The 19,294-nt window shown below is 32.8% G+C and overlaps 3 protein-coding genes across 3 annotated transcripts; all 3 read right to left on the bottom strand.

Moving 5' to 3' along the window:
- Positions 1-990: 990 nt before the first annotated feature.
- LOC132554348 (chitin-binding domain protein cbd-1-like) lies at positions 991-6,602 on the bottom strand. Its single transcript, XM_060218655.1, has 4 exons — positions 6,550-6,602; positions 2,740-2,890; positions 1,775-1,920; positions 991-1,135 (listed from the first exon to the last, which is right to left on the bottom strand). The coding sequence occupies exons 1-4, from the start codon at positions 6,590-6,592 to the stop codon at positions 1,050-1,052; spliced, it is 426 nt and encodes a 141-aa protein (XP_060074638.1). The 5' UTR covers positions 6,593-6,602; the 3' UTR covers positions 991-1,049.
- A 5,145-nt stretch (positions 6,603-11,747) lies between these two features.
- Positions 11,748-14,489, bottom strand: LOC132554323 (protein obstructor-E-like). The gene is made up of 4 exons (XM_060218630.1): positions 14,435-14,489; positions 12,479-12,626; positions 12,077-12,222; positions 11,748-11,866 (listed from the first exon to the last, which is right to left on the bottom strand). Exons 1-4 carry the CDS (start codon positions 14,487-14,489, stop codon positions 11,748-11,750), a joined length of 468 nt encoding a protein of 155 aa, XP_060074613.1.
- A 1,821-nt stretch (positions 14,490-16,310) lies between these two features.
- On the bottom strand, positions 16,311-19,056 carry LOC132554300 (chitin-binding domain protein cbd-1-like). Its single transcript, XM_060218605.1, has 4 exons — positions 19,011-19,056; positions 17,248-17,395; positions 16,803-16,948; positions 16,311-16,396 (listed from the first exon to the last, which is right to left on the bottom strand). Exons 1-4 carry the CDS (start codon positions 19,054-19,056, stop codon positions 16,311-16,313), a joined length of 426 nt encoding a protein of 141 aa, XP_060074588.1.
- Between the last annotated feature and the right edge of the window lie 238 nt (positions 19,057-19,294).

The following is a 19,294-nucleotide window of genomic DNA, read 5'->3' on the forward strand; positions in this document are numbered from 1 at the left end:
TAGAAATATATACAGCAGAGTAAGATTATCAATTAAACTGCATTGTACTAAAAACGTTTACTGGTTTCATGAACACCGGGTATAGCTTACTCAAAACATCTATATTTTCTTATCAATACCACTTGGATACCGTATATGAACGTTAATAGGCCCAGATGATGCATATGGTATCCATGCATTTAAGGGATACTGTGGCGACTGTTGACTCATCTTTTTGGAGCCTCTTGTTTGTGGGAAACCGCTGTATATTAGAGAGTATTTCGTAAAAATAACTCATTTACAAGGCCGAGAAGAAATATACTGAAGATGAAATCGTGAAAATTGTTTGATTTCTAGTTGACAATTAGTGATCGTGTCTTCCTACAGTCTTGGCATACCTTTGATGACAAACTCTGCCTCTCTCTTAGTTGTCTTTTTTATTATTCATTTCATTTAAGACTGAAATTATCGGCGAATTCATCAAAACAGTTGACAAAGTCATACTTTCTTTAACGTTTAGATATATCGATAATGTCTCGTTTGTAAATAGCAAGCAATGTATTTACTTTGTCGAAAAGTCAAAAATAAAGAACAAACCAGACTTTTATTCATCAGCCTCTTACTGCAATGATTTCAATTTCTCCATTGTGAATTTTACATTTCTGCATAGTAAACTTCCTTCTTTCCCCTCATGTATATGTAACAGAGGTCATTTTTCATCTCAATGCCTCCAATAGGAATCGAACCCGGGACCCCTGGCTTACTAGTCTGACACTCAACCAATCGAGCTAAAGAGAAGTTCTCCCTAGCCGATTGGTATATTGCGGCTAGTATTTTACCAGGGTTACATATATCTCGACAGCTGACAACTAAATACATTTTAATTTTGATGTGCTTCAAGCTCGTAAGTATGTCCGATGGTTCCATCGTTGCTTACCTTGTTTTCATTTGCGAACGTGACCTTGCTGTTCATGTTTGTATTTTAAAACATAAGACAGTGAGAAATGAATATTATTTTAAAACATTTAATACATTAGAATATGGACAAATGACGCATTCTCCGATCGTATTTAATGTACTGTTCCTTTGGTTCCACATGGTGGGTCAACATTGGCTGGCCAGTCACAGGTCTGTACCGTGGGATTAAAAACGGTGCCTACAAATCGACGAAGATAGGAATAAGACATATAATATCTGTATATATCATTATTACGATATTGTTTGAAATTTCTATGCTTGTAACCTAGGTAAACTCCGGATATACAAATTTCATTATTGCAAAACAATTGCTTGTCATTAGTAATTTATTTTGTTGATTTAGTGGTTAATCTTGATCTACGATTCTTAATATGCCAGTAAGCTGATACACTGTTAAAAACTGACATAATTTTTCAGTACAAGTTGGTTTCATGATAACTTTTTATCGACTGAATGAATTATCAAAGAAGAAAAAGAGCCTCAAAAATATAAGTTGCTGAAGTAAGTTGATGTAATGACAATTTTAAATACAAGGTATTCTTAAATATGTATTAATTTAGCAAGCTTAGCCATGTGATCAATGAAATTTTGCAGAGCTATCATTAACCTAGGCAGTCAGTTCATATTACTATGTTATGATTTTTTTCATAAACATTAATTGCTATATTGAAATGGTGATATCTTTAATAACATCTTAAATCGGTGAATCCTACACTCATGTTATACTGGCCAATTATTTCATCATTGTTTACGTCTTTGATTTGCCGCCGTTTGACAATATATTTTAAATACTACAGTTGGATGACGAGATATTTACTTCCGGGACAGAAGGTGTGTGCAATAAATTTGGCCTCTACGCATGTGTAAAATGATGAACAGTGTTCTACGGTGTCCGGGTATCTGCCATCGGCCTTTCCAGCGCAGTCCTTAAACACGCCACAGGGAGGAGGAACAACGGTGGCACTAGAGGTGTAAACAATGGACTTGTGTCAAACATAAATTAAATCTTTCATGTTTTCACAATGATATTGAAAGAAAACATGTTATACTATCCTACAACCCTGATAACGATTTACAAAACGATGCTCTTCCATTACTATTTGTAGAATGACATTTGTTTGAAGAAAATTTTAAATATTCACGTATAAATACCTCAAACACATAATCTAAAATCTATGAAAACCCCACACTGGTTCAATGAACACGCGTAAATACAGAAAATGGGAAAAGAAGATTTATTTATACAAGAACGAAAACCCCAGCGTAGTAATGAGGGCAAGAACACCATCTCCATTGACTGATATTTTATTACGTACGACTTTAGCAAGCAAATTCGATCGAAAACGTGATGCTCAGTTTTGTCTAATTCACCAAGGCAGTTACTATTTAGGTTCTTGGCTTTATTTGCAATGATGATTAACAATTTCCATCAGTTCCTATTTGTTCAAAACTAATTGTTTAAAAAAATTAATGTATTTCCGGATTTCTGCCTTTTTATTTGCAAAATGAAAGTATAATATCAGATCTCATGGTAATGCCGAAGAATACAGATTTACAATTCTCACAGTAGCAATAAATCTGATATCCAAACCACATATTCAGCGAAGAAATAATATAACAATGAAAACTCCACACTTAGCAAACACAATAATGCATTCTACATCCCACAAAACACGTGATACTGTCTATATCACACGTAATGCACGTCCCAGTCACAAATATTACATCAATAATACATTCTACAGGACATAAAACACAATGCTACAACACTAGCTTACTTACTTATCACACTTGTTTGTTGCAGCATTGAAGACACTGCCGATTCCGCACTCTACGATGCTGTAGACACCGGACGTGCACAAAGCGTAAGATTTACAGTTCTTTTCAAAAATACCATCTGGGACTCCGGTGCAGTTCTTTGCCGAGATTGAACCTTTGAAACATAGCAACGTAAATGAGTATTTGCAAAAGTAAAAAATGATAAAATTGGTTGAGTTATATTGTATAGGTGTTATATAACTAGAATACACTTCAATATTTAAGGTATATTTGTTTGGTCAGTTTTGATTGTCGTAACCCGCTTTGTAGTCTTCCACACTTTCTAGTATCAATGACGAGCTCTTGATATTTGGATACAATGTACCAAGCTCTAAACTATATTGAAATGTCATACTCACTTGAGTCCGTACAATCCATTTAGTTTTTAGACTTCGAATCGAAAGTGTTTGATACTGTCTCAACTATTATTGTAATTAGAATAGAAAAAATCAACTTAATTTGCATTTGTATTTGTTTTTAACTAATTGATGTAGTTTCCTAAATTAAATTGAAAGTGACTTGCTAGAGAGAGACAACAATGAAACAGCAAGAGGAAAGATGGGGACTGCATGAAACCGATGTTGTAATTGTTTTCTAAATTTAGAAGTAATGCACTTTATCTTTCACAAAAAGTCTAACCCGAGTTTCTTCATGTAATGGAAGCAAATTCAAAATATAATGGCCGATCAATGTCTTGTTATGTCTTAACTGTGAGACTGGCGCATGAGCAAACTCAACAATTGGCGTGCTGTTCATACCATGAGAACCACAAATACCAATTATTTTGAAAACGGATATTTCCTGAAAACTTCAATATTGGGCTAGCAGTAATTATCCTGAATTGATAATTCACTTTCATTTAAATTATTGTTAAAACAAATTCTAACGCGCAAAATAGAAATTGAATTCTTTCGGAACGTGACAAATCCGAGATTTCCGAACAGAGATACGGATATTGGCCGAGAAAAAATATACCATTGAAATTTACTATGTCTGGTTTGACGTTCCAAATATAAATTGCTTTGTGTTGCCTCAACATCGGCAGATTAATAGATTTGTCTAAAAGTTTTGAATAATGAAAACTATCTGTAGTAAATGTATACCTGTATGTTTAACATGGTACCACCATTTCCCTATAAATTAATGTACATGCATCTAATACTTATTGATTGTCTGAGTTATTGATATCATGTAGATAGTGGACTCTTAAATTCCTTAGTGCCCAATTATCAAATTATTACACATTAAAATTCAATAACAGTTCTAGCAAGCAATTGACACTAAGCACCACTAAGAATATATGACATCATAACTTTGGTACTCTGAAGTTATTCCTGGTTTCATTGTAAATCGTATTAGATAAATCAATTGTCATATGTTTTTGATTGAAGCAAGGATTTGTTTCATTAGAGTATTAAATATGCCTCCAGACGTTAATTAGTGTGAGTGTGAGAATAAATCCCAGATAAAGATTTAAAAACAGAATATCATATCTATCACTTTTCACTTATGTGTCTTTTGTACATTCTGTCACCATCACATTCGTTCTGTTGTTAATGTATACATTCATCAGTGTCCGGACAAATGTTATGCTGTGTTAAATCGTCCTTTTTGCGGAAGGATTTCTAGCAAACTTATCTAGATATTGACTTGTAAAAATTTCAAAATCAAATGCTTTGAATAATCAAACTACATCTAAGTATGTTATGTTATTGTTTTGTGTTTTCTAGATGATGTATTGTCAGCTGAGGTCGATCACTTCGCAAGAAAGCACTAAGAGAAGCAATGATAAAAGTCAATAGGATAAAATTGTCGATATGTGAAATCGTTTTTGAAGGATGTCAGACAATGGACGCTCTACCTACTTGCATTCATTAACCGTCCATGCAAAATAGGGAACATGTGGCACAATTCCTTGCACATGTCATAGTATATTTCAATCACATCACACAAATGTCAATGACCAAAATGCCTGTTTAAATTAAAAAGTAAATGGGCAAGGTATCTGGGAGGTATACCACATATCAAGTATACATTATCATGAACATGTTTCAAATTTACATGAATGGAAATGTCATTAATACATTAAGTGAAATAACGATATATGATGCTAATCCTGTATCCGCTATTTAGCGATAATGTTCATCAAAAACTTTACTTTACTTTTTCAATTCCTTAGGGATGATCACATAATATAACTTACTTTTGCCTCGTTAATATAAAAATAGGTTATATAATTATCTTTATTACGTTATCTATTCCTTGGAGATGAATAGTTAATATAATCTACCTTTGCTTCGTTATCTATTCATTGGAGATGAATAGTTTATATAATCTACCTTTGCTTCGTTATCTATTCCATGGAGATGAATTGGTAACATAACCTATCTTTGCTTCGTTATCTATTCCTTGGAGATGAATAGTTAATATAATCTACCTTTGCTTCGTTGTCTATTCCATGGAGATGAATTGGTAATATAACCTATCTTTGCTTCGTTATCTATTCCTTGGAGATGAATAGGTGATATAACCTATCTTTGCTTCGTTATCTATTCCTTGGAGATGAATAGTTAATATAATCTACCTTTGCTTCGTTATCTATTCCGTGGAGATGAATTGGTAACATAACCTATCTTTGCTTCGTTATCTATTCCTTGGAGATGAATAGTTAATATAATCTACCTTTGCTTCGTTATCTATTCCATGGAGATGAATTGGTAATATAACCTACCTTTGCTTCGTAACCTTTGCTTCGTTATCTATTCCATGGAGATGAATTGGTAATATAACCTACCATTGTTAAGTTATCTTCTCCTTGAGGATGAATACATTATATAACCCACACTTACTACTTTATCAGTTGGAGTTCACAACAAGTAATACAGCCATCTGTTCATCATGACGCGATACCCTTGCCAATCTCTGATAAGCCTATATTTTGGCCTAAATCTTCCATGCGTATTCATTCAGACTTGTTAATAATAAATACTTCCTAATATTCTCATTAATTACCCTACTTTGATACTTGTCAAGTTGGCCTTTCAGCAAGAACACATTTTATGTCTCATCTTCATCTTAAATAGACTTCTAATAAATTATTAGTTCCCTGATATAATACTTGCAATCGACCGACACTAGCCGAAAATACCAGAAAATGTATAGATTGTTGCAATCAATCTTGTAATAAAGATAAATTGTTAACTTGAAACGATAACAACATATATGTACTGATATTAGATTTGAAATTGACTTTGAAAGAATTTGAGGTATTAATTATGTTTTATTCGCATCCTTTAGAACAAGGAAAATATTATTCAATGAATCTTTGAGTAACTTACAAGTTCAAAATGTCTCTGTGCTTTTGCCGTATTTTTGTTCTATTACCTTTTTCATGCTACATTTCATGTACTTATCATGATGCTAGTGAAAGCAAAGAATTCCGATCTACGTTTGCCTTTGGCATCCTTATTGTTTTATATCTGTCTATAGAGATAATTTATTGTGTTATTCATTCAAGCAATGAGTGATCTGAAGTTCTGAATATGGACCTGTCAGATAGTACCCATTCGAGGTCAGGGCTGTCTGTCTTTTACAAATTTAAACGGAGTGTGGATTATTGAAGAGTAAGTGAACGATGCGTCCCTGATTAGTATTTTGAAAAATGGTATCAATGAACTTATTCAAGAGAAAAACGTATAGAAAAAAATATTCTGAAATTCATAAAGTTTGAAAAATATTCTTTACATATAAGAAAATTTCATTTTCATTACTTACCGAAAAAGGCAAGGAGTACACATAATCCAATTAACTGTTTCATGATTGCACGTGAGGAGTTGTTACGATTGCACGTACGAGTTGTAGTGGCAGTGTGGCAGGAGTGCGTGCCTGTGTCAGTGTCACTGTACTTATTTATACAAGATATGACCTGACCAAGACGGCCAATGTGACGCGGGTGCTCTGCTATCTCCAAACAATTCCTCTGGTCCCATGGGCGTCATGTACTACATTCCACTGGTGTTACCGGCAGTGTGAAGCACGCCCCGGCTGACCGGCAAAATCTTCATTTAATGGGAAGATATCTGTCTAGTTTGGGGTTTACTAATTGGGGTAGTTTACATTTAAGGCTAGTCGTTTGGTAGTAAGCGCAAGGTTAACAACCTTACATAAGATGTTTTAAGATTAATTACAGGGTAAAAATATATATAAATTATTTTTCTTTGAAGAATCAATTTAGAAGAAGTGTGGGTGGTATTTTTTTCGTGAAACTTACAGGTAATGGAGGACAATTCCTTTTTTACCGATTAGAAACAAAATGCGTCATTACCGTCGTGTATGGATTGCTTTGACTCATGAAGTAAGATTTCGTAAGTGAGAAATAGAGTTCGAAAATTTCATTAGAATATTCTAAAGGTTGTTTAAAACAATCACAACTGATTAGCAAAAAATAATATTTATAAATAAATCAGATAGCAGTTTTTGTCCTTCTTAACTTGAACTAATGCTTAGGGAATCCATTGTTGAAACATTGCAGACGACGTAGGGAAATCAGAAATCAAAGTTATTCAAAGGTTATGTAAGAAAACGAGATGGGTAAATGCACAGACCAAAACAGTTGATACATTTCCTGAATATCAGTATTGAATGATGGTAAAGAATATCCAAAATTACAGTGGCAACAATTAAATGGATCAGTGTGGGTTATGAATGTTCATTGGGTATGTATTAACAGGATGGATGCGCAAAGTAATGAAATAGTACAAATGTATAGATGGGAACTATTAGATAAGTGTTTCTGTATGTTTCTCGCACATTTACGGTGAAACATATCTCCGTCTGACGTTTTGCCGCTTCTACGTCATATGGATATTGTTCTCGTATGAATTCTATTTAGAGTTCACCCAGTCCAAGTTCATGTTTACCGTCGTCATAGTGAGAAATTCATATCTCATTGAGAAATTTTCTATTTCTTTGTGCGATATAAAGCTGGACGTGTTTGATGCTCGCTAGTTTGCCTGTAGTTTCCATTGTAGTATTATCCTCATTTGAGAACGTAGCATTTCTTTCTTGGATTGAGCAAGATTTTCATTGCGAATATTGTCAATAAAACAAACGGCGCTCACTCATTAGGAACGTCTGGTCTTATTCTCCTTGTGCTTTTTTGAGTTTAGGTTATGTTGGTATGTCCTCGTTGTTATTTCCATCATCAAATCAAGCTTTGTTGAAGTCATCGATATTCCCTGCCAGGTAAAGCAAACCTATAGAAACGGTAAGGTATCTACGGCATTGTATTTTTTCATAACATCATTAAATGGTTTGAACGATTATAACTTTTTAACAAAACGTAATTGTTGGCATGGACAGAGACATTAAGATAAATCAAGGAAACATACGGTCACGTTGGAAATCTATGGACATCTTGTTCTAGCTACGTTATATTTGTTTCCTTTTTCCGAGCTACGAAACCTTCTAGTGAATTCAGCCGATACTACTTCTGATGACCCGTGAAAACCAACTTGGAGACTTCATAAAAACTATTGATGGTATGGCCCAAATTAGGCATTTAAAAACTATCCATTCAGATAGCCAGGTTCTTTTTTCAACTTACCATTTTATGGCGGTTGAGTTTATAAATAAGTGAGTAGAAGTTATAAACATCATCAATATTTTACACTAGAAGTCTGTTCAAGAAGAAACACCCCTGTTTCTTCCTACAGATACTCCAAGCCCATTTCATCTTTTCAACTCGAACAAACGCTGCAGCAACTAAACATAGATGAGCTTAGAACTATCCCTCCTAATAACAATGGGCGCAAAGTAATTTTTGATCTTACGAAAATTCGAAATGTTAAGCTTCGAAAAAATTTTATGAAGGAAAAAATCCTGTCTGTTAATTGGAATATGAATTCTAAGATACTTTTGAATTCTGTTGAAAGCTATGCAAGATAACAGGTGAAACGAGAGCATGCTGAGTTAGATTCACGTTCTGAGTGGGTTAAGTCCTTTAGTTCCATCATTCGTAAAAATATTTACGGCTTGAAACAAAAGATGAAAGCAAAACACAGGTCAGCTTACTTCGATCCTGATATCTACACTTCACAATTTAAAAGACAGGTCTGGTACTGTGACTGTAGATAAGATGTCCAATAACTTGATCCTTATCTACAAACATTTATACATTTCCTGAATACAAAAGTAACTGAGCTTGCTTGAAACTCCATCTATATATTGTGCGATTGTTTAAAAGACGAAACACTAGCTAATCATGTTTCGATATTACAATCATTTATATTGCCTATTAATGATAAGGATACGGACCTCTCCCTTTTATACTGGATTTATAAACTTCACGACAGTTCAACAAAACCTTTACCAAAACTACTAACCATTATTCTAAGTACTGTAAAATCTGGGTTAATCTTATTGTATTACTGTTTACTCAAGTAGCGGAATTAATAGGATATGGATTTTGAGAAAATCCAAAGAACTTTTGACCAATCTTCAACATCGCTTATAAAACAAATATTTCGTCTATGAGAACATCTAATTTTTCTACCCTGTACACCACCACACCCCATTCTGAACTACAGGAAAGTCTTCGTTCTCTTGTTATGAAAGTTTTCTTCTCAAAGAAAGGAGAACTGCGGTATAAATAGATAGTTGCGAGCTATACTTAAGCACATTTCATAAAAAATACGTCCTAATCAAAAATGAAATATAAAGAGGACGAAATCATCAATATCATCGGGGTTCTAGCTGATAACACCTCCTTGTTGTTTGGCTGAGTTCTTCCAATAGACTATATTGGCATACCTATAGGAACTAACTGCGCCCCTCTGTTGGCTGACTTGTATTTGTTTTCGTATGAGATTGACGAGTTGTTTGTTTTCACTTTCAGATATATTGATGTCGCCTTGTCTTTAAATAACTAGAAATTTATCGACCACGTCCATTGTATAAACCCACCAGAATTGGGACACGATTCTTCTATATCAGCTGCTTATCTCGATCTTATCCTACAACGAAACAAACATGGACAGCTTCCGCCAAGTTGTATGATTTCATTTTCTCTATTGTGAATTTTCCATTTCTGAAAGCAATACCCTGCATCCCCTACCTGTGGTATGTCAATGTCACAGTTGATCCCATATTCAATGACCTATTACCATCATCACGATTTTCGTGCAAGAAGTCGTCAATTGACGGACGAGATCGTAGCATAGGGATTTCAATGAAACAGGTTGTAACTGGACATGTTTGGTGCTTGTTAATTTGTCTGTTGCTGCCGTTGTTGTATACTGGATTATTTATCTTATTGTTTGTGTTTTGTTCTTTACGGGTTTTTTAAAAGCAGTTTTATTGATAAACCTGACAGACTTCAGCATCATAGATAGCATTCTAAAGTCTTTTAATTCAAATTTCTTTATTTCTTCGCTTGAGGTAAAAGGGACGTGTTTGATCTGCACATTAAACCAAATTTCGCGTGTAATTGTTTTTACATCAGATCATATCTTCACTGTAGTTCAAACAATATTTTCTTCAGCTTTTTAATGTAATTGAGTAACTGACTTTTCAAGTGCTGCTTAACGATTAGGAATTGAGGAATTTTAACAAAAATTAGCTAACGTCCAGGTTGCTTTTGAAAGTCTGATATTGGTCTCTGGTCTAAGTGAAATTGCTTTAGGGTACAATAAATAATAAAATTAGGGTTGGTAGCAAAAAAATGAGACGATCGGTAAACCGAAAGAACAGTTGGTCTTTGATGTCTGGCGGATGTTAAAAATGCAATGCAATTCCGCTTCTAATGATCGCGATCACTCACTATAAAGGATCGGCAAAGGCCAAAATAGCCTGTTGATGTGTCTTGGAATGAAACAACCATTATTGCAGTCATCAAGAACAGTGCTCCATTTCTTGCACTATTTAACCATTGACCTATTACCTCAAACTAAATGAAAAAATCTGGACCGAGCGTAGATAAAAATGTGATTATATATATATATATATAAAGTCTTGATAGTGGCATGTAATTATATGCACCTTGTTTTCTTTCCTTTCGTTTTTATAAATATATTGTTGAACTTCAACATAATTTATACATTATATACAAAATTCCTTTTGTATGATATCAATCTTAAATATTCGGGTTGTCTTTGTGTTCTTTTTATTTCTGTTTTTTTTTCTATAAATTCTTCCTTCTTATGTTTACCCGTTAACTGTTTGACTGTAATAAAATGGGAATTATAGTATGATGTTAGAATTAGTACTGATACATGACTGACAAAAAATCAAAAAAGAAAAAGTGATATAGTGAAAACAAAATTTACATTAACCGAATCATTGACTGACGTAATTTGATTTTGGAAAGATAATTTGTAACCAACGCTTATATTGGTTCATTGGAAAATGTGTATGAATGAACTATATGCAAAACGGTATTTAGTTGTCATATGACAGCATGGCGTTTTTTATGGGAACCTGGGTAATTGACAATAGTAAAATGATGGGTTTTTTTTATCATAATTATTAATTATGTCAGAAGGTTTGCTTTGAAGAAGATGTCACTGGTTTGTACTTCAGGATGTACCTTCTTGCTAAAGTATAACCTATCCAGATGTTTGAGATTGTTTGAGAGTTGGGTTAAAATAAAATATGATATACTGTATTCAAATGTTTATTATAAGAAAGTAACTACAATATTTAGGACATTTTATTTCACGAAACCGAGTTATCAGCATTCATCAGAATATTGTACGTTGAATAATTGTCTCCAAAAGGATATTGAAGTGATGTAACACAATAACATATGTCACTTGTTGTACTAACCAGTTCCAGAGGTAGCATATGTCGATAACAGTATCATTGATATACTGTTGCACAACAATATGTATGATGACTGACAAGAAAATTAACATTGATCGACAAATGTTCATATCTTATGCCATTCACCGATGTTCGCTTACTGGCAAGTATGGTCATACTGCCATATATTCATCGATAGTCATAGCGTAATTCGTAGCTGGCAATGTTCCACAAGGCTTTGAAACGTTGAATGCCCAGTCGCAAACCTGCAAACCCTGGTTAAACACTAATCCTGTTAATAAAACAAATGAACAAATGTTTATATATATATTCAATTCGTATTCCAAGTGTAATTATGGAACTTTTCATTTAGTTTCCTTAGTATTTATCGATTTAACCATTTTGTGTTGATATCAGATCAAGTGTTAGAGACAAAATGATTTATGATGTATATGAATGCTTCTTTTGCGTATAAGGTTACCATACTAGAAAGTGATAATACCTGGAGGGCACATAGAATGTCCGAAAAACTTGCCCCTGTTACATGTATAATAGGATGTACACAACATGTCAATATCAGGGTACGCCCCATCATTGAGGGTAGAGCACTCTCGAAATGTTCCGCAGGGTGGAGGTACATTAAATGCGCTAAAACAAAAGAGATAATGCAACAATATTTTATTTGTATGTACAAGTGTAATTAAGAAGGGTACGTGTAAAACATTTGTTTCTAATTAATAATAGTAATTATTGAGCTCACTTAGCTCTATCAGAAATTAAGTACATTGTATACCCATCCGGGTGAAATGAACTGAAAAGATATATAAACGCAATAAATAAATATAAGCCAATAATTACAAATTAATTTAGTAAAAGAAAACATGACTATATAAACTTTACATACTCATCACATGTGTGCGTATCCCTATTGTATACCGTTCCTGTATCACAAAACATAATTACAGCTGTTTCATTGGCACACTTTGTGTAGGACCGACACCCTTCATCATAAACGTCGTCCTGTTTGCCAAAACAATCCAGAGGCAATACAACTGCGGGGGTATAAACAAGACAAAATGGAATTATAGTTTTGTATCTTATACACTTCGAGTTTATGAAAGTCCTGTTAGAACGGAAGTATAATAAAATAATCTCCAGTGTAATATCTTAGACATTAGAAATTCGTTTATATGCATTGTTATCTATTGTTGTAACTATTGCCAAATGTGGAGCGCTTAATTTGACGGTATGTAGAAGTTAAACTTGTGTACCTCATTTTGTGATGGGATGAGTATTAGATAAACATCAACATAATTTTGCATACATGACGAACACAAATCACTTATTTGACGTGTATGTAAACTGTGAATTGATGAATCATTTTTCTTGTATTTTTGACCCGAAAATAAAGGTTTCAGTATGTGTCTTGATCTGAGACATAGGATGAAAATTGCGAAAACGTAACTCTCTTCACTTTTGAATAATGAAAAAACAAACAATCAGGCAAAAACCAAACCAAAACAAACAAACAAAAATTCTATCAAAAATCTTGAAGAGTTCTAAACACTTTTTAAAAACATTTTTTGGTTGGTATGGAATTCTGATCCGTTATAAGCAAATGACATAGCATTTTTATATTACTTTTTATTTCCCCAGTATCATTATATTTTCAAGAAAAAAATATTTACCGTGAGAAAAGGGAAATTACGCGAAATAAATATTTTCTTTTACGCATATTTGACGCCTATAGCAGTAAAAATGTCTTATATTAATTTTCCTTTAAATTACTCTCTATCGTCTAATCTTATAGAAAAAAATATTACCACTACAACAGTTACTTATAATGGTTAGCCGTCTTACGTTAATACAACCTTAAATGATATACAATGCATCTCTTAAGGTTTATGTAGTAACCAGCATGATAATAAATATTAGATTTGACATGAACTACTTTACTCATAGGAGCATAATAGATGTTTGCATGAAGAACGTGATTTATGATATATAACATATTTTTAACAGAAAATGTATATTAATAAAAGTTTATTAATTCCATATCATCATATAATGATACCAAAATTAAAACAGTTTATACATGAGGTTCCTGTTCCATATCTCCGTAATCTATGTATTAATACACATAATGAAATGTGTGACACATTTAATATAATGGCGATTCGTAGTTATTAGATGTCATTCTTAACTATATAAATTGAGTATAACACTCTTCAGATATGAACTGTACAGTGCAGTTCAGTTTGAAAATTCGTTCTATCCTCATGTTTTGGTAAAGTTGTCTTCTGTAGTTATCTTCATTTGACTCTTGTTTAACATCCCATCATTATAGACTACGTGGAGTTTTTGCACTGTCATGAATAGGAGAAATGACAAGCACAATTTTCTGCAATAAAGCATATAGTATAAGCCATATCTATCGACAACATCAATATCAATTTTATTTTTGTTCATGATTTGCGTGCTATCCATAACCTTTTTTCAGTAGATATAGTAACTAATTAACATAATATACATATTGTAGTATATATATTGTAATTAATGTACATACCAGTCTGTACCATACAGATAAAGCATTATATAGGTACCTCTAATGTAAACAAGAACGATACTGAATCAGAATAATTTCAAATATAGAGGTCAACTATGAATATAATATGATATGTTTTGTTACCTGCCCAAAAATAAACATTTTGAAAGTCAACAAATGTAATATAAAGCATAAATAGAATCTAGGTCATGTATCGTATGTATAAGCCTTTGTGTACAAAAATATTTGTTTAAATACATATATCTAGGTATAGGCATGGTATATACATATAGGTCATAGAAAATAGTCGCTTACCTGTTACTAAAGCTGTCATAAGTACACATATCACATGTATAACTGTTGATTCCATATTTCGTGTCAAACCTCAGATAACTGTTGTCCTGTCCTGCGATATATATATATTGGCTCTGCCACACGTGGATTTGTTCTCTGACACCACCTGGACATCAACAGAGGCAACATTGTCCAAATATGTGTAATAATTTCCTTATCTTAAACTGGTAATCCGTTATGTGTTGAACGCCGGAACAGACAGTGTGTTGTATCGAGTAGATATTAATGTTTATCATATATTCATCACATGTAGTATTTCACATAGGTGTACCATTCATACTACATATAATTTTCGGGTCCGATGCTCTGTCTTTTCCTTATAAACAAAAAAGCAATATTACTAATAACATCTTCCTTCTCAAAAGAATTGTATATATGGTGCAAGGATAGATGCTTCATCGTCGTGACGTGAATCTCATAAATAAAAATGTAGGATATTCATTTTAATTTACTTATTTTCTACTTAACATTTTCATAATGTTTTTGAAATAGCATATAAGGACTAGAAAGTCAATCCAGATTAAAAATGATGTTCTTATCTAGGAATCTTTTGAACAATGATGACTTCGTTCACAATTATTAGCATCAACAGGTGAACATAAAGCGGATATATTCATATATCATCCAATATTTTTACATCAACCTGGTTAATGTTGAAATTGTCAGAGAAAAAAAATATTTTGAATGGGTGTAATTAATGGCTATATTCAATGAGGTAAGTTATGATCTCGAACGAATTTATTAAACATCAGCACTACCAACTTTATCAAGTTCCGTGTTAGGTTCGTTCAACTTTAAAACTTGTCAAACTCCAATTTGGAAATTTTTCCAACTTCTTACTTACAGTACAGTGTTTTTCGTCCGTGAAAATTAAACAACTGGAAGCTTTGACATTTTCATGATAACATCAAGTAAAGCCCGTGCCAAGGTTAAAGGTCATATCAAGTAAAATCGAGTCTGTGATGAAAATGTAATTGATAACATAACTCCATAACTCTTGATACGTTTTAAAATGTAACTGACATTTTGTGTCAGGTTATATGACGATATCATAAAAATACATACAAATATCGTATGACACACGTGTATCAACACTATAATGATAACTAAGTAACTTTCATGACATCTCATGATTGTCTCTGTAGCGAACAACTTAACGTCTGTGTCGAAATAGGAAAATTTCGCTCAAATATAAGTTATATGATAAATAGAATCTTACATTCACAAGTTGTGGCATGTCAAATCATTGAACTCTTTCGATAAAATCCATATTACCTGACACTCATGTAGGATCATCTATTGAAATCACAGTACTTCAGTTCATGAATTTATCAAATTTTAGGATTAGTGCACATTCTCGTCTGGTTTTCTAACATTCAATTTCCAAGAATTTTTATTATCATCGGTCGCCTTCTATGTAACCAATTTAGGTCTTCAGAATAACATCTGTATGATATAGTTTTCTTCAATAAAAATCTTATTATATAATTTATGTTGAATGGTACGATTTACATATGTGTCTTTTGCATAATCTTGTACAAACTACAACTAATACCAATAGCGCTTGCAAAAATTGGTTTTGTCTTCATATGTGTTACTTTATTGATTAATGAAATACAAATAATATCAGTTTTACAAAAGAAGCCAACTAAAGGAACAAAAACATAAATGATATTTTATTTTATATTTGAACAATTAGTACACATACACTTTGTCGATGTGAAAAGAAACCAGTTTTAAACCTCTGATGGTTCCTTCTTAGAAGTCAACATGATGAAAGACTTTAAACAAAGGAAATCGACACATAACATTCTATAATGGTAATGCATAGTTTATATTATGGAGGACTTGGTCTGATTCCGCACGGACTTTTCACATTCTGAAACCAGTCACACACCTGAATGTCCTTGTTAAATATAAGACCTGCAAATTAAGAATAAACATATTATCATTCAAAGTATACCTGTTTATTCAACCTATATACCAAGACATATGAATAACCCCTGAGGTTTGTGGTAAAATAGTAGCTCATACATCTGCACCGCAAAATAAAATAATGATAATCAATACACTGTACAATACATAAGAAATTGCGAGAACACAACTGTTGAAGACGGATAAGATATTAATTTACAATAGACGTGATTGTTTTCATCAAATTGAAAAATATGGTTCATTTCTTTATTCAAACAATACTTTATGATAAATATACATACATTTGTAATATACCAACATTGCCGTAGCCTACTTAATACAGTGAATTTACATATATAATATTATATCATTAAGTTTACGTTCATTGTGAATACAAGCTTTAACATTGTAGGACCTGTAGGACATGGGTTATGACCCATGAACCTTCCGTTGGCACAGGTGAAATAATACTGGCAGTTTCGTTCCAAATCTGGATATTTTCCGTCATCTTTACCCCCGCAGTCACGGAATGTACCACAGGGTTCGTTTATATTCTGAGCGCTGCAAATAAAATGTAACTCTACGAAATTAAAAATTCAACAAATGTGCAGCTGAGGTCGCCACATGGAACTGTTGGATTACGACTTTCTTCCTTTTCTTTTTTTTTTTTTTTTTTTAACATTTGTTTGTGTTTTAATGTTTATTCAATTGCAAATCCAATCGATTGATACTCTCTTACATGTCGCTGTTATTGACACTCTATTTTCTTCTATACGTTTCATAATAATATTTATTTGAAAATATCAGGATGCAGAGATACACAACCACAGCGACATATGGATTTAAATGTTGACACTCGCCTATCGCAGCTACCAGTCTCAATATTGACGACTTGTGGTGGCCGACATTCCACCGTTGTCGCAGTTCCCGACGTGCATTTCGTAAACACGTGACATCCCACCTCATACAGTCCGTCATTGCGACCGGTACAGTCAAACGATTCAGCAACTACAAAATACATCAGAAAGTCACAAAAATTGAAGTCAAACCTTGCACCAGCTTGTTATTGTACGATATCTCTTGTTAAGCATTATCAAAATAATTCTAAATAACTTCAAAGTACAATTATGATGCTTATTCTTTAAATCAATTAAGAGAATTTGTCCTGTAAATAAAACCATATCTTGCTAAAAGTACACACAAGTAGGTTAAATGAGTACAAGCATATAAAAATCATATTAATATGGATACAGTTGAAAAGTGTGACAGATTGTATTGGAAGGATGGCTTTTGCTTTATAGAGAACACCCAAGATGAAATCCAATGTTAATCAATTTTTTGTCACATTCTTAAAGATTGTACAAAAACATAAAAGTGAAAAGCACCTTTAATACAAACTTAGAGTTAAATAGAATGTAGCTAAACAATGAATTAAACTGCACCATGCAGATGTTTCGTCCTTCAAGGACTCGTCAGTGATGCTAAGGGCCTAAATAAATTGTGTAGATATAACGTGCTACCACCAGTCATACTCAGGTGTATTGAGGACGTTTGATATTATACTGGACGAAGAATTAGAATACTCTTGTATGATATTATGATGGCGATCATGGCAATTCCCATCAAGATCTTTTCTACAACTTATATTATTATCTTCATATAAGGTTTGTAAGGTTATGTGCAGACAATCTTAATCCATAACAAATATTTAGATGTACATTCGTCAAATGCTTTAAATTAACAAATCATATAACATATATTTTTTATCGGCAATGCATTCTTGACTAAACCTTTTTTAAATTTTAGCATTTTGTGGAATGTGTTTAATATAAATTATCTAAAGTAAGAATTTATTGTGAACATCAGTTAGTAATACAAAACAGAAAGTTTCGTGTCATAATCAATCCCAAACACAAGACCTATCAAATGAACAAGAACAATTCTTTTTACTTTTTAAACAATTACTGTGTTAAATTCCATATATTCAACAATTTCGAATCATCGTGGGATAGAAATTGTTGACGAGAGCAAATACGTGATTTTGCAATAGCCAATAAGATTTCAAGGAAGGCACACATTTCATTATAAAAACAATGACGTTGAAATAATGTTTTTTGTGTCATTCAATGGCTGCTATGAAAATTTTGTATCATGTCCTCCAATTTAATCAGTGTTAATATAGATTGCAATCTGGAATGTAAAATCAGTCAAGATGATGATGCTGTTTGGTTTTATTTTGGCGCCATATTAACTAACGTTATATTAACGCTTTGCACATCGCCTCATATAACTACCGTTGTGTAGCTTTACATCAAACATTTAGAGGATTAAGATTTTCAGTAAGCTCTTCCAACAAATAAACACACAGAAGTAAAAAAAAAGAAACTTCATAACTTGATTCAATAAACAAGATGGTATTTTTAGATAGTATATAAGATATATCTTAGAATATAAATATAACTATCGACCGGTCGTCAGAGTATATTTATAGCTAAGATTGCATTCACCTGACAATAAATACAATCTGACGACGGTTGAATGGTGAAAATGCCCCACCCCTTTCCTTCGCCATCCCAATAGTAGATATTACTCCAATAGCTTACCATAATTCTGTAAGACCTACCTTGAATGGTAATCGATATAAGCAGAAGAATCATGCAGACCTTCATGATGTGGATTTATGTTTTTTTCTGTTGCTTTGGCTAAATGACCAAGATGAAAAACGCGAGACTTATATATGTTAAAGGTACACAAAACCTTAAGTAAATATCGACTTACTTAAGCAAATACATCCGCCTATATACCGAAGCTTGACAGGGATATCTACTTACACATCAATCATTACTACATTTTGTAATTGCTCTTATGTTATCAACTCTACATCTGACGTTAGCAGCATTGCTTACC

The sequence above is a fragment of the Ylistrum balloti genome, unplaced genomic scaffold, assembly GCF_031769215.1.
Source record: "Ylistrum balloti isolate Yb309-2 unplaced genomic scaffold, AGI_CSIRO_Ybal_v1 Utg370392, whole genome shotgun sequence".
NCBI lineage: Eukaryota > Metazoa > Mollusca > Bivalvia > Pectinida > Pectinidae > Ylistrum > Ylistrum balloti.